The sequence below is a fragment of the Ursus maritimus genome, unplaced genomic scaffold (assembly GCF_017311325.1).
Source record: "Ursus maritimus isolate PB19 unplaced genomic scaffold, ASM1731132v1 scaffold_16, whole genome shotgun sequence".
Taxonomy (NCBI): Eukaryota; Metazoa; Chordata; class Mammalia; order Carnivora; family Ursidae; genus Ursus; species Ursus maritimus.
The window spans coordinates 1,404,710-1,429,278 of NW_024424008.1; the positions used below are offsets into that span (position 1 = coordinate 1,404,710).

General features: G+C 48.5%; 3 protein-coding genes across 6 annotated transcripts; all 3 read right to left on the reverse strand.

Annotated features, from left to right (window-relative positions):
- Positions 1 to 1,122: 1,122 nt before the first annotated feature.
- On the reverse strand, positions 1,123 to 6,924 carry LOC103680108 (olfactomedin-4). Of its 2 annotated transcripts, XM_008709644.2 has the most exons (7): positions 6,755 to 6,924; positions 5,883 to 5,945; positions 5,484 to 5,636; positions 4,468 to 4,590; positions 4,132 to 4,285; positions 3,584 to 3,743; positions 1,123 to 2,032 (listed from the first exon to the last, which is right to left on the reverse strand). In XM_008709644.2, the coding sequence occupies exons 1-7, from the start codon at positions 6,821 to 6,823 to the stop codon at positions 1,309 to 1,311; spliced, it is 1,446 nt and encodes a 481-aa protein (XP_008707866.1). In that variant the 5' UTR covers positions 6,824 to 6,924; the 3' UTR covers positions 1,123 to 1,308. The 2 variants fall into 2 exon arrangements, with proteins under 2 accessions (XP_008707866.1, XP_040486604.1); XM_040630670.1 differs by lacking the exon at positions 5,883 to 5,945.
- A 2,004-nt stretch (positions 6,925 to 8,928) lies between these two features.
- Positions 8,929 to 9,942, reverse strand: LOC103680107 (olfactory receptor 52Z1-like). The gene has a single exon (XM_008709643.1). It carries the CDS (start codon positions 9,940 to 9,942, stop codon positions 8,929 to 8,931), a length of 1,014 nt encoding a protein of 337 aa, XP_008707865.1.
- Positions 9,943 to 17,101: 7,159 nt separating this feature from the next.
- Positions 17,102 to 21,421, reverse strand: LOC103680053 (olfactory receptor 52H1). 3 transcript variants are annotated; one of them, XM_040630712.1, is made up of 3 exons: positions 21,173 to 21,421; positions 20,009 to 20,086; positions 17,102 to 19,719 (listed from the first exon to the last, which is right to left on the reverse strand). In XM_040630712.1, exon 3 carries the CDS (start codon positions 19,703 to 19,705, stop codon positions 19,112 to 19,114), a length of 594 nt encoding a protein of 197 aa, XP_040486646.1. In that variant the 5' UTR covers positions 19,706 to 19,719; positions 20,009 to 20,086; positions 21,173 to 21,421; the 3' UTR covers positions 17,102 to 19,111. The 3 variants fall into 3 exon arrangements, with proteins under 3 accessions (XP_040486646.1, XP_040486645.1, XP_008707812.2); XM_040630711.1 differs by lacking the exon at positions 20,009 to 20,086; XM_008709590.2 differs by lacking the exons at positions 20,009 to 20,086; positions 21,173 to 21,421 and having other exon boundaries at positions 17,102 to 20,000.
- Positions 21,422 to 24,569: the final 3,148 nt, after the last annotated feature.

Consider the following 24,569-nt stretch of genomic DNA (forward strand, 5'->3'; position numbering starts at 1 on the left):
GTCCTTCCTCGCAAAATATTTTTTATTCACCTATCTCTTGGCCTTTTCTACATGTCATTTTAGCAGAACTTTTAGAAATATTTGATTCAGTGTCTTAGCCCAGTCTCCAGTGCCCACCTCTGTGGCATAGCATTAGGGGGAGAGATGTCTATAATTCAAGAGGTGATGGCGGAGGTGATTCGTAGTGAAATCCCTAACAGAACAGGTTTAGGCAACTAAAACAGATTCTCAGTTCCATGCAGGTTTGGAGGATGGTGCTTGATCTATATTTGGGCAGCAGATGAACTTTCCCTTAGTGGATATGTTAAAATGTGTACTTATATCTATGGAGATGGAAATATTCTACATATGAGAAAGAACCGATATGGCTGCTTGGATGTATATTTGTGAATGTTCGTATATGTGCAAGTATCAGCATGAGACAGTGTGCATGAAGTGTTCTGGTATCCTCTGTGTGACTATGAGGACTTTGGGGTCTGAAATTTTGAACATTCCATCCAACCCCATGGAAGGGAGTTAAACCATGGGGATAGATAAGTAACAGAGGTGGGGTGTCCGGGCCTCCATGTTCTCAGTGTGTTGAAGATGAGCAAAGAAATGACAGACAGTTGGCCAGGGGACTTCCTGTGTCACACCTAAAGGTTCTCTACTGAGAATGTCTAGACCACCAGCTCAGTCCCCGTCAGACCCTCCTCATGCTCAGCCATTCGCTGCTCACTTCCTTGAATGGGACTTAGGCTAAGGCCTTCTCTCAATTGCATTCAAAGTGAGATCGATTCAGGACAGGGAACCATTGATTTTCACACCGACACGCTGTCCCTTTTCTCCCCAGGTACCTGCAGGCGGCTGAAGATAAGAAAGCGGGCTTCTATACCCCTTCTAATGACCAGCTGCCCTGGGTCTCTGCACTGGGACCAGAGGCTCTCAACCTGAGACTTACCATCCTAAGCCTAGTTCATGGAATTTTATAATTGTCAGAGCTGGATTCCTGGTTTTCAAAACACAGAATAGATTTGTTTTAAAAATTAGAGTGCAGTTCCTACAATTCTAGGATTCTAGTAAAGAGGTGTTTGTTAGTGTTAGTTTCCCAGTTAAACCCCAATCAAATCCACCTAGGCCATTACTAAAAAGAACTTTAATGTGAAGATTGAGTTATCCATTCTATAGAATTATCAATTATAAAGAATCATCAATAATAAAGACATAATCAACATTTCTCATTCAGTAGGACTGATGGCCATTTTGGGGGGTGATCCATCTGGAGGATGAGAAGGAGACATGATTCTCCCAGTACTCTGCCCCAGGGGGTCAGGGCCTGGAAGTTTTCTTGGGTGTGACAGGATGTGGTACGGTAGGAAGCCAGGAGAACTTTCCAGCTGGTAGTTTTGATTGCTTGTGCTTCAGCGTCAGGAAGCTGAGGTCATAATTGATCAGGTAGCCATCATTGTAGACATAGAGCTTGTGATCCGAGGGGGAGTAATTGATGCCATGAAGCGTTTCCAGCATCTTATCCAGCAGGATGCTGAGACGGCGCTCCCGCCCAGTGGTGGTATCAAAAGCATAGAAGATCTCCTCTTGGCGGGTGCTCAGGGGGCGTAAGGCGTAGAGCACTCCACAGGCCATGAAGGCTCCTGACATGGCTGGCTTGTACTGGCTGGTGCGCCAGGTTTTCTCCACTTCCAAGGTGCTGGTATTGAGACGGCTCACAACCAGGTTCCCCTTGCTCTCCTCAGTGGCATAGAGCACCCACAGCCCCTTCTCATCACCAGCAAAATCTATGTCTTTCCAGGACACACCAGCATAGGAGAAGCGGTTGTTGTAGGTGGCGCTGGGCAGCGGGCGTCGTAGCAGCAGAGTGTTGGAGGAGAGATTCACCTTGGCAATGTCACGTGTGCCGTAATAGTTGAAATACATGAAGTTCTCGTACACGGTATTACCGCTGCCATCGCCGTAGCCCATTGACCTCTCCACGTAGTTCTTCATCAGCACCAGGTCATCATAGGACTTGTACAGCCGGTAGTAGTCAAAGTACCTAGGCCAAGCGCCACACCAGCACCGTCAGGATACACAATGCTGATAAAAATGAGCAGGCTAATGTTCTAATTAATAGTGGGAGCTTTGGAATCAAACAGAACTGATTTGTAATCTCTCTTCCTTTACTTACAATATACTGGGACAAAAACATAACTGTAAGAAAATCAGGAATAGAAATAACATTGACATCAACTCAACAATGCCTCGTGGAAACTCTGAGTGGCTTATCTCATTTAATTCCAGCAAAAGCCCCAGAAGGTAGCTTGTATTCCCACAGACTAGGAGACTCGGTCTCAAAAAGACTACGTAATTTGCTCAAAGTCACTTGGCTCATAACTCAAATCTGTAAAAAGAATAACATAGGAGTCTATTTCATTGCTATTAGGACTGACTGGTCCTAATAACCAGTTAGTAGACTATTCATTGCCGAGTGAGCAATCAACAAGGGATAGCTATTTTACTTTTCTACTTTATGGAGACTCTTCTGTACCTAGATTCCACTGCCTTCCACCTGCCCCTAAGACACGCGTGTACTGCAGCAGGACGTAGTTCTGGAGCTGGATTTGGGGAGACACATGCTCATGAGGTGACTTTGGAATGTTCTTTAAATTATCCCTGAATTCAGAGTGTTGTCACTGCTTGACCTTGGTCCATAAGTCCTGCCTTACCCACAGAGATTTTGAGATGATTTAAAATGCAAAGTCATGTTAACACACTTCACGAGCTATAAAGCACCTGGAGGAATCGGGAGCAATGTTATCAGTAACACTGATCTGTCTGAGATGAGCTTCCACTGAGCTCTTTGGTGACAGTTTCAAACCACGCTCATCCTTCCCTCCCATAATCTCCTATGCAGTTGGATCTTTCTCATACTCCTATGTGGACTGACTTTAAGCTCCCTGCCTGTGTGTTAGCCGAGCCGCCTAGCCAGGCTGCCAGGTAATTGAAGGGCTCTTTCATCTACTTGTGGATTCCATTAGCAATCCTTTTATCTAAAAAGCGTCTATCAGCACGGACTATGCTGTTCACTTTGCTGTGAAATCTCACATGATATTCTCAAAATTTAACTATCCTCACTTTCCAGGCAGCTAGAATGGGTCCGAGACGTTAATGCATTTCTCCAAGCTCACATAGCTTACGTGGTAGAACTGAGATTCAAACTCAGCTCCATTTGAGTCCAAGTCTCAAGTATGGCCAAGTTCATCCTTTAAACTACTTCTAAGAAGAAGCTAGGATTCTGAGGGCCAGGTGGAAAAGAGTTTCCTCTTGAGATAAGATCAGGCTATAGATAGAACCAGTTTGGATTAAGATGGGATTAGAAATTTCAGACAGTGGGTTTGTGAAGGAGCTCAGGGCCATCTCAGTCATCCTTAATCCTGAGAGCAGCTCTACAATGTAACCTGTCAGGCCTAGGCTAAGTTTGCCAGGGTCATACCTAAAATGGAGAGAGGAAACTCTGCTAGGGCCACAAAGAAACAAACCTGTTACGGTAGGGTAGGAAACATTTGGAATGAACCTGGTTAAAAAAGAGAAACCATCCTCGGCTCACCTGTCCCCTGAACTCAGAGGAGCCACCCAATAGAGGGAAGAGTCTGGATTGGGTGTCGAGTCTCGACCCCAGGCACCTGCCTTGTGGGAGAAGCCTCTCCAATTGAGTTGCACCACAAGAGGTCTGCTGACTCTCTGGAGGCCTCCATGGGCACAAGAACCTAGAGAAGAGAGCAGGCAAGGTAGAAACCAGGAGTGAAACACAAACCCACAGGGAGAGGACAATGAAAGTGTTAATAGCCATGTGTGCATTTCAGCATCTTTCCTTCTCCTTGAGGGCGTGCACAGGTGTATAAGCAGGTTACCTTGCATAATAGAGGATAGTGCACATGACTGATTATAGGGATGTCTGTATATATCTGTGTATGCTAGTGTGCCTGTATGTGAGCGTGTCCCTATCACAGTCTGCGTGCCTTAGTGATGCGCCATGCAAGGAAAAGAAAGATTTATTCTATGTCAAGACCTTTGGTACCCAAACTTCAGTACCTCCATTCCCATTCCCTGTCTTTAGGGAGATGAGATCTTAAGAAATTCAGACTGAGACCTCACCAGGGGGCAGGGGTGGACCAGAGGCCTCTTGCCACCTCTCCCTTTCACAATCAATGAGCCGGCTCTCAAGGACATCCACCTCCTGGCGGTAAGCACGTAGGTTGCGCTGGTCAGAGTCAGCCAGAAGCTTGAGTGAGAGGCTGGCATTTGCCACCTATGGAAACAAGATGCCAAGGATATGGGTCATGGACTGTTCCTAAGAACTGAAGTGAGGCTCCCATATCACTCAGCTCAGTGTCTTTTTTCCCCAGAGATTTTGGAAATCATCACATTTATGAGATTAAATAAGACAGGAGACTACGGAGGGGAGATGGATTCTCTAATCTACCCACGTACCTGGCTCTGGAGTTGAGAAAGGAGGTCCTCAGCCACACTACCTCCTCCCTTGGCGGTAAGCTGGGTCACCAACTCCCGTGCTCCCTCCAGCTCCAGGCGCAGCAGGCTGTAGGTTGGGGCCTCCTAGGAGGAAGCAAGGGCAATGGGATTTCTGGGCTTCAGGGCAAGGTTCATTTCCAGGACTGATCTTCAGTGGTGCCTGCGGACTCACTGACTTGGGTGTGGGACCAGGGACAGGCCCGTGCCCCAAACTTCAACACCTGTGGCTCTTTCTTCCATTCACATGCCCTCAAATGCCACACAGCCAACGAAATACTCTCAGATCCGGCACTTTCATTTGTTCTATTAGAGCCCTTGGGGTGAGCATTCGTATCAACTCCATCTCACAGCTGAGGACACTCATGTCCCTCTTTTCACTGCAAGAAAAAAAACTGTTTCCCCCAGATGCCCAGCTTCTCTCCCCGCTTTCCTGGTTATAGCCACACGCTCACAAGTGTCTTGGTGAGTGAATGAATGCACAGACTCCCAGCTTCCTGGCCCTCTCCCATCAGCCTTCCCCAGGGCCCCATGAGTGCCCATTCCAAAGAGCAACTGCCCACATCGCATGGTGGGTGCCACATTTCCATTCACTCACATTTACTTAGAGCGTTGACTCCAAGCTCACCAGCCGGATCCACAAGTCTCTCCAGATATCGCCCCTATTTTAACTCAACTCCAACTCTTTTCTGTCTCCTTTGCACTGGCCATCCCACTTCCCTCTTCTTTTGCTATAACCTCTGTCCGTCTCCCGCTGCACCTGTACCCATGAATTGTCCTGTTAGTGGAGGAAGCATATCGTACACAAGCCTCCCTGTACTGTGACTGCCACTGAGATTCCCAGAACGATACCTAATTCTTCCTTCATCCTCAGGATTCATCTCAAAGAAGAGGGCTATGCCTCCTTCCGCAATTTCTTTACCACCCTGGCTCATCTCATGCTGGATCCAGGAGCCCCAGCCCGCAGCCCCAGCACTCACCCTGGAGAGCTCCTGCTCGTACTTGTGCATGAGCTCCTGGGTTATAGCCTGTAGCTGCTCCAGCTGCTTCAGGGGAGCGAGGTTGTTGGGCAGGTGAACTACACAATGGCACAGGCCATTCTCATCCACAGAACCTGGCACATTTTTCACCAGCTGCAAAAGCAAGGCCATGGGCACATTAAGCATGATGACACATGGAGCACTGTGTGCTGCGTAGGGACATGAAGCAGAAGGGCTGACCCTCCTCTGGGGTGTCTGAGAAGAGCTCTCTGCACAGGAGGCTTTTCATGACTGTCTCAGTCTCCTTCTGCTGTGACTTGGAGTGACCCTTCCCTTGACTTCCCAGAACATTGCACAGTCCCCTTCCAGCTCCTACAGATGGGGCCATCCTCACCCTACCTCATACACTGGCTGCTTCTGGTTGCAGTTCACAGAACTTAGAGTAGACTCTTCCTGGAGGTTCTGTGGAAAAGAGGAAAGACGATCTGAAAAGAAGCCTTAGGGGACCCGTGTAGGGGCACCATTTAGAGGTACCACTACTCTGGAGATTCAGTACATTCCCACAAGTTCACTTTGTCATGAAGACGGCAGGACAGAGAGCTCCAAATTGTCAAGGAAAGGAGATGAATATGAACAGCACCATGAGGCGCCAGAGTCTGGACTGATATTGAGTGCTCACTAGGACAGGACAACGTATGACTTCAATTCTTCATGTTATACTTGAAAACCACTGGTTCTGAGAATTAAAAAAAAAAATCAGCTGGGGTTTCTTAAAGATTCTTCAAGAATCAAGATGGGTGACTACTGTCCTTCTCTGAATATGCCCACACATAGCTTTCCTGGCCCTAGGAGTTAATTTTGCATGTTTTCAGTCTGCAGCTGCAGCCAGTGGTATAGCTTCTGGGGATGATGAAGCAAAGGACACGTGCCTACAATAGCCCCGGTGGGCCTCCCTCACAACAGCATTCTTCACACAGAAAGAGGGTGGCAGATTTCTGCAGAAAGTGAGGCCTCAAAGAAGAGCAGGGTGGAGCCCAGAAATCCTCCTCTGTCATCTCCATCCTTGTTTTCCCTCTCTCACCCTAAGCCCAGCAACAATCAGAGCAGCTTCGGTATCCCACCCCCCTTCCAGACATTTCTAGGTCTCACCACCCTCACTCTCTCTCAAAACCTGGGACTTCTAGAAACAGATCAGTGTGGTGAGGGAAGCCACTCCAAAGCCCAGAGCCATCTGCCCACCTGCTTGAGGTCCCTCTACCCTCAGTCTGTACCTGAGTCTGTCCTGGAAGCACCAGGAGGAGCGGCAGTAAGGGCAACCAGAGGGCCAAGGCAGGCTGCATCTTGCTTCTGCTACAGGAGGGGAGCAAGACCCTTGAGGTCTCCTAGGCTTTTATTTCTGGTACCAGTGAATGGTCTCAGCAGGAGGGATATAGATTTCAACATCTGAAAGGACTGAGCAAGTGAGAGCGGTTTTGAAGGGACAGGGTGGGGCGTGGGGAAAGAGGACTGTGATACACTTGTGCTTCCGGATATGGGTAGAAGGGACTTTTTTACACAAACACGGTCTCTCTTCTCTGTCTCCGGCTGAGATCTGTCCTTGTCCTGCTGGGCCCTCCTGTCCAAACAGAATAATGCAAACCTGAGACAGGCTGTGGGGGGCATTGGGATGGGTCCCTTTCAGGAGGGTGTATGGTCTTTCTCTCAACTTCAAGGGAGGAATACCCTAGAGGAAAATGTAACTATCCATCTGAAGGAGCCATTTACTTAACCAAGGGCCCTTGGAAGAGGGCCAAGCTCTATCCCTGGGGGGACTGCTTCAGCCACCTCGTGCTGGCCTGCTCTGCTATGTTCCCTCCCCACACCAAAAAGTCTGTCCTCTTCACTGTTCTAAGCACCCTAAACATTTCCATCCCACCCCACTATTCAGATGGATCTGCTAAATCGATCTCCTGCTGCCAGCAGCCTCCACTGCCTGTCGTTCAAGAAAGCCCCCTTCCAACATCTTGTCAAGCCTCTAGTCCTTTGGGCTGATGTACCCTAAAGAAAAGGAAGAGTTGGTTCCTGAGTCAACGCTCAGTGTTCCTGGGGCTGACCACCCAAAATGTTCTTTCCTTTTCCACTATGTCTCTTGAGTACTTCCCAAGCAGTGGTGAGTCTCAAACCCCCCAAATAAGGGAATGTCAGATGAAGACTGCATTTTCCCTCATTTTTCCATCGAGAAATTTGTATCTTTTATTATTTCCCTACTTGTCATTGCTCCCCCAATTCCGATATCATAGGCATTTCGCATAAAGGTCCTTTGCTAATGCATCGTCTCCTTTAGAGCCCCCTGTCCGACACGTAATACCCAGTAGAGAGAGGCATATGAAGTGTGTACTTCTCCTTCTACGGAAAGGGCCGGGGAGCTAAAGTGAATGTATGACCCCAGGAAGACATGCCTTGGGCTCTGTGGGGGCAATCCTTGATGAGAGATTATACCCACATCTTGTTTTACAGATTTTCACCCTCTGACTCCCTGCTCCAGGCTGGGATCCATTCTCCTTCAACTCCTCTGGCCTGGCCTTGCTGTACCCACAGGTCCAAGGGAGCCACAGAGGTTAGGGAAGTATGAGAGGAATGAGTTGGGACTTCAGCTACATGGAGCAGGAAACCTCTCCAGAATCACTGTCCAGCTGGGTGTTCCTACAGCCTTATGTAAGAAGGGGTGGAGAGGAGGAAGTGTGCAAGAACAAAGGGTACGAAGCATGACAACTGGAGCTGGGGTCTTCTGCCTATGTGAGGCCAAGTAAACTAGCAAGTGGAACCAGTTGGGAAAGCCGGGGAAAGCTCTGCACGTGAGCAGAGAGGGAAATAGCTCAGGTGGGCGGCATGGGGCGGTCCACTGCCTTCCCTCCCAGAGCCCGCAGCTCTTCCAAGATTGGCAGTGTGAATCAGCCAGGTCAGAGTTCGTGTCAGTTTCCAGAGCTCTGTTCTCTTTGATTCACATTGTGCCATTTCCTCAGCCCCACCTGTCTTCACCCGTTCAGCAAACATGGAGTTCCTGCTTAGCGTCACACACTGGACAAAAGGCCCCACGCAGAGCCACTTCTCACTAATCCGGTGCTGGCTGGCTGAGCGAAGGAGAAAGATGAGATCCTGATCTCCACACCGTGTCCTGGGCCTCCTTGTTTGCCGCAGTCCAGACCCAACGTGTTCTATGTGTGTGAGATGCAACTGTGGCGATTAAGGCACAGTTAGAAAGGATAGGGAACGTCTAGCCACGCTAGGTCCAGGCCAGGCTAGGTGAGATCAGGGTGCATTCTGTCCCTGAGCAGGGAACAGGGCTAGGGTGACCAGAGCGCCACCTATTGGCAGATGATGAAGACACCTCGGTTAGAGCCGCGCTCGGAGGGCTCGGGCAGCAGTATTTGGCCATGGGAGGGCGCGTGTCTCAGCAAACAGGTGCTCAGTCAGTGCCACGCGAGGCCTTCTCAGGGCCCACATCCCTTACTGCCCTGGCCCAGAAGAGCCCGAGCCAGCGCCTGAGCCTCTGAGCGATCTGCTGGGTCCGTACTCCGTAGACCACGGGATTAAGGGCCGGGGGCACGACCACGTAGAGGTTGGCCAGGAGGATGTGGATATGGCGGGGCACCGTGCGGCGGCCAAAACGGTGAGCCAGGAAAGAGAAGAGGGCGGGAGTGTAGAAGAGAGCGATGACGCTGGCGTGCGCCCCACAGGTGCCCAAGGCTTTGCAGCGGGCACCGTGGGACGGCAGGCGAAACACAGCGCGGAGAATGAGGGCGTAGGAAGCAGCGATGAGCCCTAAGTCCAGGGCTGGGGACAGCAGCGTGGTGGCCAAGCCATACCAAACGTTGGGGCGCGTGTCGCCACAGGCCAGCCGAGCCACACCCATGTGTTCACAGTAGGTGTGGGGGAGCTCCCGCTGCCCACAGTAAGGCAGTCTTTGGAGCAGGGCCACAGGGGGTACCATGACATAGGCACCACGGGCCACCGCGGCTACAGCCACTATGGCCACCACGCGCTGGGTCAGCAATGCCCCGTAGCGCAGAGGCTGGCAAATGGCCACGTAGCGGTCCACGGCCATGGCCAGGAGCACCGAAGACTCGGCGATGAAGGTCACGTGGGTGACAAAGAGCTGGGCTAGGCAGGCCGCAAAGGAGATCTCCCGCGACAGGCCCCAGAGCACAGCCAGAGCTTTGGGTACCGTGGATGTGGCCAGGACCAAGTCAGCGGCTGCCAGAAGCCCCAGCAGCTGGTACATGGGTGCCCGGAGTGTCTCGTCAGCGGCCACCAGCCCCAGCAGAAGGCCGTTCCCTGTCACAGCAGCCACGTACAGCAGGCACACAGGCACCGAAAGCCACGTGTGCAAGGCCTCCAGGCCCGGCACCCCCAGCAGGACAAAGGGCCCAGGTCCAAGCACAGTCCGGTTGAGAGCGGGCAGCGCGGGATCCAGTCCCATGTCCTGGTTCTGCCGCGTTCTGTCCCTGCAGGGTGTGAATGAGGCCTGTGAGGGGCCAGACAGCTCTCCAGGGGCGTTACACAGGTGAGGATGAGGGTCAGGGTTGTGGGTGCTGCAGCTTTTGCTGACCTATGGGTTCTCTAGCCCTCTGTGGAATAGCTAACGTTTCCATTTGATGAATGAAGGAACTTGGGGCTGACTGGTCAACAGACTTACTCCACGACACACAACTGGTAAATACAACTAGGATTTGAATCGAAACTCATCTGACTAAATTGGGGAACCTGGGTGGCTCCGTTGGTTAAGCATCTGCCTCCGGCTCAGGTCATGATCCCGGGGTCCCAGGATCCAGCCCAGTGTCAGGCACCCTGTTCAGTGGGGAGTCTGCTTCTCCCTCTGCCCCTCGCCCCACTCCTATTCTCTCTCTCTCTGGCTCTCAAATAAATACACAAAATCCTTAAAAAAAACAAAACTCAAAACTCACCTGACTGAAAACCACACTCTTCTGACGGTCTTCTCTGGGTGGAACTTCCCCTCATCGGCCCAGGGACACGGGAGCATCAGAACATGCTTCTCCTGACGGCCTGTCCCCAAGGATGTTGTTTGTGTCGTCCATCCCTGGTCCCAGCAACGTTCTCTGTGCTCCCGCCATTACTGTAAGTCAGAAGTTTGGAGCGATGCAATCACTCTTCTTTCTTTCACCCACTGACCGACGCTCAGACAAAACTCCTCTTCCAAAGTCCTTTTCCAGATGCCCCTGGACTAGCTCACCTCCTCGCCCAAACAGCCTATTCCTTTCACTTTGTCTAGTATTTTGTCCCAGCTGCCCATGGCTTTGACATCCCTCCCTCCAGTTCTATTATCATACTTCGAAGTACCTGGGTCGGGAAAATTAATTCCTTCTTTGACCAGTGTGGACTCTCATCCCCTCACTCAGCTTTGTGCCTCTTTTTCCTTCCGTTCTTTGTCCATGGACAGACCCATGGAGTCTGGAGGGACTGGCCTGGAAAAGTTCTGATCACCCAGAGAACACAGCAGACCGTCAAGGTTGAGCAGCCGCGGAAGGGCCTGGGGCCAGGTGCCTCGATGGCGGTGTAGGTGCACACGGTGGAGGTGGACAGGCTTTCCTTCCCTGGGTTTACGTGGATGAGGAACAGCCTACACAAAGGACGGAAGCCAGAACGTGCTTTCCAGTCTCTGCCTGAAGCCCACGCTTGTGTCCATGAACTTCACGAGACATTGCATTTGGTATTCTAAGCTCTTCCGGGGAGGGAGGGTCCTGGGGCATGGGAGCAGAGAACAGGGTGGCCTGCGGTGGCAGAGGGGAGCGGTGGGGGGCTATCGAGCATTTCTGGGTCTGCTCCAGGCTTCTCTGCAGCATTGCCTCCTGGGCCTTCTCTCACACACCCCCATTTTCACTCCTGAGAGAAGAAGCAGGTAAATAAACTAGATTAGACTTTCCCAAATTAAAGTCTCACTGGTTTAGAAACCAGAATGTCCTTATGAAGAATAAGGTTCTGCCACATCATGGGGTCTGGTCTTACCTCTCTCAGCATGGGGGCCCTTGGGCTCCTCTGGACCCTGAGAACGTCCTTTCAGGATTAACAAGACAGACCCAGCCTTTCCGAGGAAAGAAAGATGTCACTCCCTTAGGCCTGGAAATGTTTCTCCCCAAACCGCAGGGCAAACATAACCTGTAAAAGGCTGGGGCCCCACAGCAAAGCCCTGAACTCAGGGTGGGGGCCCTACCAGCATATTTCCTTATGGCAAAATTCCAGGGGAAACTACCCCATATGGCCCATGCCCACCGTGCACACTTCTGCTCCTTCTCATAGGCTAAGTGAAGGGAGGAGAAAGCCGCTGAGAACCCTCCTCTCAAACTCCAAACTCCGCCTCAGTGTCTGCTCTGAGCCTGGCTATACACAAGGGGCTGCTTCTCATCTTCCACGGCCCACTCCTCTCTCCCCTGGTCCCTCGCCCCTTCTCCAGGCCTCGCACAGCTCCGTGTCCTCTCTGAGTCAGGGGATCACAAGGGACATCCCGAGGGAGGTAGCAGTAAGATCTCTGCTCCCCCTGAGCTCCAGAACAGGAGACTGTCTCCGAGCCACGGTCTGGATCCCTGGAGCTGCTCCTACCTGCCCGTGCACGCAAAGCCATCCCACTCTCTGTGCCCCTTGCTGTGATCTGGAAACCAATGCCCAGAAAGGCTAGGGTCACACACAGCTGGGACGAGGAACAACATCTGCATCCCAGTCCTGGACTGTTTCCTCTCCTGGAAGTCTTGCCTTGTTTCTCACTTGACAGCAGTCATCTTCTGGGCAGGAGAAGACACTCTGCCATTCACACAGATTCGGCAGCTCATCTGACCTGGGTATCCACTCCCACTCTGAGGGGTCCTCCTTCTGACTCCATTCACGCATGCAGGACTTCTTCCCAGCATGAGTCACTCGGGGTCCGGGGGGCACACAGAGCTGCATGAACCAGCCACAGACTGAGACTCACCTCCCTCCATCTGCTGCCTCGTCCCCATGGCTTCCAAGCCAGAGCCCGTGTCCTCCCTCTTCCTGCCCTGTGATCCTTCTCAGACTGCCTCGTTCTCCTCAGAGTGGCTCACGGACAGTGTCCTGCCTCAGGGGCTTGAGGGACCAGTATTCCCTCCAGGGAAGAGCAGAACAAGGAACATTCCATGCAGCTAGAAGCAGTGACAAGAGAGAAGGCAGAGTGGAAGAGTCAAGAACTGAACTCCGGCAGCAAGGGTCCAGTCCCAGCTCTGTAGTATGATTTGGAGGGAAGTGATTAAGCACTTTGGCCCTTGGTTTAATCAGAATTTGTGATCCCCATGCTCAGTGTGGAGGAGGTGGGAGTGAGAGGGAAGCCAGGCACAATGTTCCATTCTTCTTGTTCCCTTGTAATCCCCCTTTCAGCACAGTGGTTACGATCTGGAGCGGGATCCGAGGCCACATGATGTAGGTTCAGACCCTAGTTCTGCCACATTCCAGCTGTGGGACTTTGCACAAGAGAATCAACTCCTCTATGCCTTTATTTCCTTTCCCTAAATTGGGGATAAGAATAAATGCAACGACATTACAGGAACCTTGTAAGCATAAGTAAAATAACATATGTAAACAACATACGTAAACAAAACTCCCGATTATCTGGGACTTTGGGGACGATGGCAGAGTGGGAGGATCCTGAGCTGGCCGCAGTCCGTGGCGATATCAGGAAACCGTCACATCACTGGAATCAACCCAGAGTTCGACCCGAAGGCCAGTAGAACAGGCTCCCCATAGAGAGGAGTCCACATCAAAAACAATTTTTTGGCTAAAATATATGAATTGAATTATGAAATGCTTTTTTCCACCAAAAAGCAATAAAAAAATGAATAAAGCAATATTGCCTGATATACGGCAAATACCCAACGCATATTACATAGAATTGTAATTATGATTTTCACACTTGTATTATTCCTTGAGCCCATTCCTAATGAGTTCCTTTCCACTGCACCCCGAGTTCTCAATTTCCTAACCTGATCAAGCCAGCTTTAATACATATTAAAAACAAAAAAGATGAGATAGGAGCTGAACTATAGAATATTGAAACACAGTGGTCCTGAATGTGTAAAAAAACCAGGGGCTAAATGTCAGGCTGAAAGTATCAGATTAGAATTGATCAGACGAAAGAACAAACATCCCATGACAACAGAGCCAAGAAAAGGGGATTAAAAACAAGGTTGCTTCCAAATGAAATAGAGAATGTGGGGGTATTGTCTTTTAATCCCTGCTCCTGGTCCCCAACCTGAACCTTCCACATTGTTCTGACCCAAAACCAGGGACAAGCGAGTGGTGACACTTCACCCCACTTCTCAAACTTACCAGCCATGCTGGTCTCCACCTATGCTCTCCATAGCACCCCAAAGTCATTCTCTGAGAAAGGGTGTGAACAACACATTTCCATCAGGACAAAGAAGCCTACTGGACCACCCCATGGGGATTGGAACCTCTAGCAGGACGTTCAGTGCTTGGCTCACTGTGGCATACATCCACGTAGGGCACAGGGAGGAGAGCTTCTCAGAGTCCCCGGACCCTGTCTTGGGGGTGACTGATCTAGGCTGAGGAATTCATGCTGCCAGAGGGTCAGAAGCTCTCACCTCTCTGCTGGGGAGGTGGGATTAAAGATGAGGAAGGGGCATCCAGCCTCCATCTACCCAGGGCTGCTCCAGTCCCTGCTGCTCCCACTTGGCCATTCAGTAGTCAGTGCACTGTGACCTGCGGACTCTGAAGGTGCTCCCAGGGCAAGCCTGAGGGAGAGCAGGTGTGGGTGTGAAGGATTTATGGGTGTCTTCTCTGGCCATCAGGGGGGCACGGACTCTGCGTCCCTGGTGGGATTGAGAACCCACGAGACACAGCTGTGCACTGTTAATAAGGGATTAGCAGAGGTCTGCAGTCATCTCTGGTGACTCCCCTGGTCCCCCCAGGTTTCCATGCCTGACGCACTCAGATCCCAGGAAAGGAAGACACTGAGCAGGGAGGTCTCTGCAGAACCCCTGGCTGGGGCGCAGCACACTCAGATGGAGACGTGCTTCACACTCCACAAATAACAAACCCAACTTCCCCCTAGACACGGACAGTCCTCATTACTTAGCCTTGTTTCTGCCCCTTAGCCCGACATACAGACAAAGCAGCGTGGTGGGAAAAGCCTGGGCTGTTAAATGGGTCAGACATGGGGTTGAATAGGTTCCACTACTACCCAGACTGGAGCAAGGGTCTTACTCTCCTGACCCCGTGTTTTTCCTTTCTACAATGACAAATCGTAGACCTTCCCCCAGGAGGTGGTGTGAAGACTAGAGCAGCAAGCCTGGAGCACCAGCAGGGTGCCTGAGATCGGGATAATAACACAACATTGCTCAAGGGCGTGTGGCTTGCAGAGTCAGCTTGAGGACACACTCTGGCTCAGATGCCTGCTGGACTGACATCCGGGAGCTAGCGGAAACTTATAGTACACATTAGTAGTTTCACAACTCTCCCCTTTCTCGAAAATGACCAGGCTTCCACTTATTGGGGTATAAGAGGATGTGGTAACACCAGATATTTCCAAATATGTCCCCCACACTTGGTATCTGTTTTTAGACCTAACTCAAATGAGTTCTGTTGTGTTTATACTGTCACAGAACAAACTTAACAGGTTCTCCAAATATAAAACCGAAAAAAATATCCTTATAGTATAGTAATCTCCTTATAGTATAGTAATCCTTAGAGTAATGTTTTAATATTCTAGAATAGCACAGTAACGTCTTCTCATGTCCGGCATTTCCTTGTGGAGTGTGTGTGGATACACTGGAACTGGCCGTGTGAGAGCAGTTGTCGAGATATGGACTGGAGACAAAAAGGGCAAGCCCACTCTGCAAACATGACGATTTATTCCCAAGAGAGCTAAGTGAGGAATCCACCCTGCACTGCTGTTCGTGGGCGTCCGTGCCAGGAAGGCTGCCCATTTTACAAGGACCACGTCGCATCACATGTACAAGGGAGTAGTTAGGGAGACAGAAGCCAGCTCACAGAACAACTAAAGCTGGCAAAGTATATTTCATTGCCGCTGGACGAATGCACAGATATTGCTAGCATGAAAATTATTTTATGTATGTGTGATATCAATATGGCAGTGATATGGGGGCGCCTGGGTGGCTCAGTCATTAAGCATCTGCCTTCGGTTCCGGGCCTGATCCCAGGGTCCTGGGATTGAGCCCCTCATCGGGCTCCCTGCACCACTGGGAGTCTGCTTCTTCCTCTCCCACTCCCCCTGCTTGTGTTCCCTCTCTCGCTGGCTGTCTCTCTCTCTGTCAAATAAATAAAATCTTTAAAAAAAACTATGGCAGGGATATGAATAAGAATTCGTCTTTCAAAAGTTACTGACAAGCCCAACTAACTCCGAGCAGGTATAAAAGTATGAGGGATACAATATCAACACATTTATTCTAAATTTTAAGATTGGTATACAAGTACGTTTTAATGGAACAATGATAGGAACCAATAAACACCGTAGGATCTAACAGGATTAAGGAGCTCCATCGCAAGTCTTGTTAGGAAACGTCAGTCAGCTGCAGGGAATAATGTGGTGAGTGCTGTAGCAAGAATCGGGAACTGCATACAAGTTAATGTGTTACATTCAAGATGATTCTCTTTGTGGTGACAGGACAGAAACTGATCGAAAAGAAAAAGTACTGCCTGATGAAGTTTAATGGTTATTGTGCGGAAAATTCTACAGAGATGTTTGAACCATGGACTCAAGTGTTTGTGCTAAATAAAAGAACTTTTTTTATTTCACCTCTTTTTTTATCTTTTTTAACTTTTTAATTTTCTTTTCTTCTTCTTCTTCTTATTTTTTTACTTATTTGAAAGAGAGAGAGAAAGAGAACAGAAGCAGAAGGAAGAACAGTGGGAGAAGCAGACTGCCTGACGAGCAGGAATCCTGATGCAGGACACAGTTCCGGGACCCTGGGACTATGACCTGAGCTGAAGGCAGGCCCTTGACTGGCTGAGACACACATGCACCCCATGGTCTCTCCTCTTGATGAAATGAATGGGCAGCCAGATTTCTTTATTTGACTATCTTTCGTATTCTTAATATGCTTAATACTCTCATGCCACATATTGTTTCACTAGTGGATGAATTTTAGAGGTAAATACTCAAGTTAGAAGTTTGGAAGATCAGAATTTCTGTCAGTGTGATGATGTCTGCCATAAAATAACAAAGCCATCAATAAAATGAGTAAAGAATTGTATGTTCATCACTGAGCAGCATACAAATTTAATAGAATGTGTGAGATATTGTTTTCCATTACACAAAATCCACGCAGAGGAAATTCAAGGATTCTTACGCCATTTCTTTCATTGAAAGATCTTTTTAATTTAATGTACATATATAAGAAAAATTGCTGGAAGTGCCTACTAAATCATGGAAGGTAAATAATGGACATACAACATCATTTGCCTAATTTTATTTTTTTTTTACTTTTTTTTTAAGATTCTATTTATTTATTTGAGGGAGAGTGACTGAGAGGGAGTAAGAGAGGGAGAGACAACCTGAAGCCAACTCTCCACTGACCACAGAGCCTGATGCAGGACTTGATTCCACAGCCATGAGATCATGACCTGAGCTGAAACCAAGAGTCAGATGCTTAACCCATTGAGCCACCCAGGTGACACCGCTTGCCTGATTTTAAATGAAAAATACCATAAATGACTTGAAAATGATGAAATGATGGCCTTTAAATTCATGTCTTCCATCACGATTAATAGACCTTGGAGACACATTCCCCAGTTACTAACAGTAGAAATGCAAAACTTAAGCAAACAATAAACAAAAGAAAAAGGCTTAATCATGAATCATTGCCTACAAGTGCCATTGACATCAAGCCAAACTATGTTAGATAAATTAACAAGAAAGATCCAAGCTCATTTGCTACGTTAAAACTTTAAATATGTTATGCACGGCATGGCATTGCTTCAAAAGCATATATAGGCTTTTACTATGAGGCTTTCATTATTCAATTCACACTTTTTTATTTAGCTGCGATTGCAGAATGGCAAACTTTCACAATGTAATATAAGTGTTCAGTAAACGCCACTATACACACTTTCAAGAAACAATATGTACATTTCTGCAAGTCTTTTATTTATTTCCTGTGTTTATTCTAGTGATACTTCTATTTTATGCCTTCGAATACAATAATAGGGATGACGTTGTGTGTCCTATGATTCTATTCTAGCTCCGCAATTATGACTGCCTTGCTCTGTGCTTTGGAAAACTCATGTTCATTCTGCAAGCTCAGTGTCCTCCTCTTAGAATGAAGTTGGAATGATTCCAGTCCCATAGGACCTGGCTACGCTCCTCCTCCTCCCTCCTCTGCTGTCACCACCTCACTGTGCTCCAGACACACTGACCTCTGTTCTGTCCACAATCATGTCATGCTGTGTCCAGCCCCAGGACCTTTGCCTGTGCTGTCCTTGTCCCCACTTGTGTGCATCACTGTATTCACTTCATCTCCCTATCAGTTACGTGACCCTTTGAAAGTAAAGACTTTGTTCTCTTGTGTCTCGTGTGTCACTCTCCTGAGATTATAAGCTCCCTAAAAGTGGAGTAGAGTCTCTCTATTATTACCCGCCATATCCTGAATGCTTAGAATCATGTTACAGTACAGTAGATACTCAACAAACAATTCCAAATCAATGAATCATGAAAGAAGAAAAAAAGGTTTCTTGTAAGAACTCTGGATCTTTCTTCAAAAACAATATAGAGTGTTGTCTCCAGTAAAATCTTTGTGCAATTAGATGTGTCTTACCACGCATGCATTACTTTCCTATAACGTTTCTCTGCTCATCTCCCCTGCAATGCACTGCTGTGTCTGGTGTTGGTTCTCTCTCCCAGCTCAGGGACACACTCTATAGATAAGGGCCCCACAGGCTCCTGGCCAGTGAGATTAAATGTCTACTCTACCGTTCCAGTGAACTGCCTTGAGATCTCCTGACACCATCTGCTTGGCTCCCTTCTGCAATGCGTCTTGGAGTCTAGAAGCCTCACTCCTCACCAGCACCAGGGGTAACAAACACTGGCATTGAGAAATCTATGCTTCTGTCCTCATTGCAGCACTGCTGGTACCGCATAGCTCATAGCACTTCCCTGAAGAATTGCATGTGTTGGGGGACATGAATGGAAACTGTAGACATGCGTAATGAATAAGTATTGAATATTATCATAAATTTCTTCAATCCATCTACAAATCCCCTTAATAATGCATTTTTCATTGATATTTTCACTTTGAGTCTCACTTCTTCAGGGTTTCTGCCTTACTTCACACATTTTTCTCTCATAGCTGCAAATCTCAATTTCCAAATTTGTATTGCTTTGTCCTTTTAAACTAAGTCAGCTCTTTGTTTTTGCCTCTTTTTCCCAGTCATATCCTGGGCTTCTGCATATTCCACAAAAAAAAAAAAAAAAAACAGGTCATCAAGGAATGTTTTATACATTGAACAATATCCTTCATAGAGATCATACCATTTTCCTGGTACGCAAAAGCACCTCACTTTAAATAGAATTATTTTTTTCTCAATCTTACTACATTAATATGCCCTATAAAATGATGTTAGCTTTCCCACAGCACATTGGAACATTATTATGTACGCTTGGTTGAAAATAAAAGTATGACTTTATCTCTGATCTGTTTGGTCTTCACTCCATAGACAACGGGGTTGAGTGCAGGTGGGATAACAACGTAGAGGTTGGCAAACATGATGTGGAAAGTGCGGGAGACATTGTGTCCAAAGCGATGGGCAAGGATAGAGAAAAAGGCAGGTGTATAAAACATGAGGATGACACAGACATGGGAACCACAGGTGCCAAGGGCCTTCTGGCGAGCATCCCGGGAGGGGAGGCGGAAGACCGCACAGAGGATAAGGGTGTAGGAAACAGCAATGAGAATCACATCTGAGATGACCGTCATGATGGGAACACAAAAGCCATACCAGATATTGATGGAGATGTCCGCACAGGCGAGCCGGGCAACACCTATGTGCTCACAGTACGTGTGCGGGATGATGCGTGTCTTGCAGAAAGGCAGGCGTGTGAGCAAGAATACATCTGGCAAGATGATGCAGAAGCTTCGAAAGGAGATGCCCACTGCAATCTTGCTGATGGTCTTGGGGGTCAAGATAGTGGCGTATCTCAGGGGAGAGCAGATGGCCACATAACGATCAAATGCCATGGCCATCAAGATGGCTGAATCTAGGACAAAGGTATAGTGGAGGAAGAACATTTGTGTGAGACACCCTGGGAATGTGATTTCTCGAGCCCCAAGCCAAAAGATACTGAGTGTTTTAGGAACACCAGATGTGGATAGGACGAGGTCAGTCATGGCCAGCATGGAGAGAAAGAAGAACATGGGTTCATGAAGGCTACGCTCCACCACAATGAGGTAGAGAAGGGTACAGTTTCCCACGAGGGCCACAATATAGATGATACAGAAGGGAATCCCAATCCACACATGGCATTGCTCCAGCCCTGGGATCCCCACCAGAATGAAGGGGCCTGGGTTGTAATTGCTCAGGTTGAAAACGATCATGGTAGAACACGATGACAGAAGTCCTAGGCCCTGAAAACAGAGGGTAGTAGAGGATAGAGTTAGGGACACTTGAGTCACTGTCACTTCCAGCTACTCGTCATTATTGACTCCTAAACATAAGGAGACCATATCAGTTATCCACAGTAGAACACCGTTGAAGAAAATATAGGCTGGTATTAAAACAACTGCAGGCAACTGGCATGTAAACCAGGATCGTCTCAGATACATTGAGACATAGAGTCATTCTACCTCAAGAGAATATATTCTATCTTCTGGCCACCTCTGCTGATTTACACTTTTCCAGGCAGCCTTCCAGACTGGCTGCAATCACTCTTCTCATGACAGAGTACATCTCCGATACGAGTTAAAAAGTACAGTGTAGACTTTCGCATGGTGCTAATAGTTTCTGTGACTTTATAGACCTTTTTGTCTGCTTAGTCTTGACAAGGTCTTGACAAGATCTGCTTGGTCTGTCATGTGGGATATCAAAATTTACTCCGGGATACATACTTGCTCTTTCAACGCTCCCCGATGACTACAGATCTTACATTTGTGACGTAAACACACTTTTGGATGACGTAAGCATCCAGAAATTTGGTCAATTCAACAAACACAGGCTGAGTTCCTACACTAGGCTGGATAATATGTGGAACCTCAATAAAAATTAGAAAAGTTCCACACAGATGAGGCTCACGAGTCCATGTTCCTACCCACCAAAAAATTTTTTTTTCTAATACCCTATACACTATAAAACTGTATACTATATTAATATTTTGACTTAACAATTCTAGTCGAGATTTCTGTCCACAAAAGGACTGTTCCCTCCCAAACCCACGTTCTGGTGGATAGAAACTTAGACCCTTCAACAGTTATTCTCTCAGATACACACACACACGTTTGTGTTTACCATCTCCTCTGATCCACATTTACATTCTCTCACACATTCTACCATAATAGATTCACCAACCCATACTCCTGCGAAACACACTCCCCCAGCACCCTGTGTTGCACATACACCTTACACACACATGCGCACCACACACACACACACACACACCATACACGCACACGTACACACTCCACACATGCCCACATCATACAAACATATGCACATACCAAGAAAAGTATAAACATATTTCACAATTGGATTTTGGAACTGCTATTTCTTGCGTAAATCCCCAGAATGTTTACTTGGAGAGCGGCTCTGTTAAAGACGAACTTCCCATAGCTTCTTCCTTCTCGGGCAATGTGTTCGCATGAAAGGTATTTCTCAGCTACGCGTCACCAGCCACGCAGCACTGACAGGAAGCTTGTGGTGGTCACGTGCCTCCACCTCTGACGCCTGACCCAGAGAGCTCACGCTCCGCCCCCTGAGGCCCCCACATTGTCAATCATTCTTAGACCCAGCTCCCAGACCCACATCTGCTGGACCAACACTTACACCCTCCACTCTTCTGCTCTTGGTAAAACAGAAGCAGAATGTTCTCTGCTTGCCTTTCTGGCCTTCCCTTATCTATACGTACAAACACTTCTTGGAGCCACAGAAGCCTCCCCTCCAGCGTCTCCATGACTTCGGTTCTGGGCTCCGGGAACACATCCAGAGTTCAGAAGGTGGCCACAGTCCGGCCCCCATCTGCTGAGTGTTCCTGCTCTCGGGCTGAGTGACCTGCTTCGCAGGCAGACGGGGGGAGGCTAGGACTCAGCTCTCGCCAACGGTACAGATGTGATTTGCTTGTTCAGCCTCCGTGTGAAAACCCACCCGTGTGTGCTGCTCAGTGCCTCAAACAGCAGCTGGCATCAGGAGCCCGAACCCGGCGCTTGAATCCCAGCTCTTCAGCTTGTCTGCAGGCGTCCCCGATCCAGAGCTGTGTGGGGAAGGGTCTCCTCTAGTGTTGATGTGTCATGCACTCAGTCACGACAGATGTTCGCACAGCCACCCCAAGCCATTACACACACACATGTGGGCACATGGGCTGAACGTTTGCGCTGAGGCTTGTCATTCCAGGGTCAGACAGATCCAGAATGTGGGGCAATCTGTGAAAAGGTCTGGTCTGTTTCAGGAGTCAATGCCATTCATACAGTGGAGGGCGTTTAGGTGAGGAAAACACTTTTCTAGAATAAATAAAATGAAGAGAATGAAAACCAAAGCAATTGTTGATTGAATTCAAGCCAGGGATAGAAGATGATGTATAGGGGCGCCTGGGTGGCACAGCGGTTAAGCATCTGCCTTTGGCTCAGGGCGTGATCCCGGCGTGATGGGATCGAGCCCCACATCAGGCTCCTCCGCTATGAGCCTGCTTCTTCCTCTCCCACTCCCCCTGCTTGTGTTCCCTCTCTCGCTGGCTGTCTCTATCTCTGTCGAATAAATAAAATCTTTAAAAAAAAAAGAAGATGATGTATAATTGTGAGCATTTAAACGTGAACTAATTATTGGATGACATAAAGCATTAGTATTCCTTTTATTAAATGTGTGTATGCTGTTATGGTAGATAAACACACACACACACACACACACACACACACACACACACACAGGTGCCCATAGTCTCTCAATGAAATACTGGCACACAGGATGTGCTGTGGAGCCAGATGGCCGAGTATTTTCATCCAGGCTCCACCATTTACTCACTGTGTGGACGTGGGTGGGCTTGCTTGAATTATATAATCCTTCGGTCCCACATTTTTGAAAAGGGCCTGATAGCTCTAATTCTTGGTTATTATTATGCCGAAATATGACATGCCCCAAACCACTGCCTAGTGCAGTGCCTGGGACATAGTAAGCATGGACGGTTGCACTTCTCTCTAGAGATCACATTTGATATCATGTGTATCATCCTTTGCAGTCAGACCACACAGTGAAGAAGAGAACAGAACAGACAGGGGCATCCAAGCATCAGGAGCAGCCCAGGCACACACCCACATGCACGCATACCCGCACACCCACACACCCACACACCCTCACACTTAGTCCCATTCTTTAGGTCAGGGCAGTGGGTCCTTCTCACATGCCTGACCCAGACCTTTGCAGCCAACAGTTACCTTGGCCATGCTTAACCCAGGTGTATAATTGTGTATCTGTCTGAGTCTTTTCTCATCCATTTGATGGGGAATCTGTGCAAGTCTCATAACCATGACCTGGGCTTCTAAGCGGGAATCGCTCAGGAAAAGAAGTAACAGCCTCAGTGCATGCTCCTGGAGACTGAGCCCTCAGTGTTCAGCCACCCCCTGTTTCTATCCAAATCCTGGTTCAGGCCACGCTGCTCAAACAGCCAGCATTCACCTAATTGTGGGGATTGGGCCACACAGGAAGAAGAGCAGTTGTGCTGACAGCCAGCCAGAAACTCTGCAAGAAGGGCAGACACAGCAAACAAACAAATAAGTGGAGGGGAAAGCAAGGGATGGTGGGAGGATCAATTCCCCGCTCATTTATTATTTCCGGCCAGTGTTCCACGTGAGGAAGAGGTAAATAGAGAGGGCTTGAGGGACCCTGGCATCCTCTCACTCTCAAGGGGAGAGCATGAGGAATTTATGTTAACCATGCCCAAGCCTGGGAGTTGATGGTGCCTCTGGGTGTTTACTTTTACTTTGCGTTGCTCGCGAGCTGGTGTGCCTGTGGGAACAGAGCCGCGTGCTTGCCCACCCGGCACATCACCTAGGGTTCCTGCTCATGCCCTCACTCCTCCGATAAAGAGCGTGGACAAAGCACCCACTCTCTGCAGGAAGGTGATAATATACTACCTACCTCCTGAGATTAGAGAAGGGCTGACAAATTAGATAGACCAGTGCTTGTGAAAACGTCTAACACAGTGGAGACTCACCACACATTTCTCAAAATGATCACATGGCCCATGCCAGGGTGTTTTATTGCTGTTCAAAGTGGGGCCCCAGGTTCTGCATCCATAGGCTCTATAGTGGATCTTTTCTTCCCCTGCGGGACTAGTACATATATGGCTGTGTGCATGAAAACTGGAAAATGGGAAAGTTGGTTGTCACTGTCTGTACTGGGGCACGAGTGGAACAGATCCTGGAGGCTCTTTCCTTTGATGGCCTAAGTCAGTATGTTCCTCTTGGCAATCCTGTGGCTGCTGCATTGCAATATCTTTGGCTAAACATCTCATTTTTACTTGAAATCCATCAGGTCCCAAACTGCATCTCCCACCCATCCCTGGACATGGTCGCAGTGCTCTTAGGCTCAGCAATTGTCACCTCACTACTCAGGAGGATTTGAGGGTCTTCTTACAAAAATGTATTGCTGTTCTCTCTTAACATGTCCTCAACTTAGATCCTTCTCTGTTTTGTTGTTTAGTTACCTTCACTTCTTCTTTTCTTTCCGTAGATTTTATTTATTTATTTTGACAGAGAGAGGGAACACAAGCAGGGGGAATGGGAGAGGAAGAAGCAGGCTCCCAGTGGAGCAGGGAGCCCGATGCGGGGCTCGATCCCAGGACCCTGGGATCACGCCCTGAGCTGAAGGCAGACGCTTAATGACTGAGCCACCCTGGCGCCCCTAGTT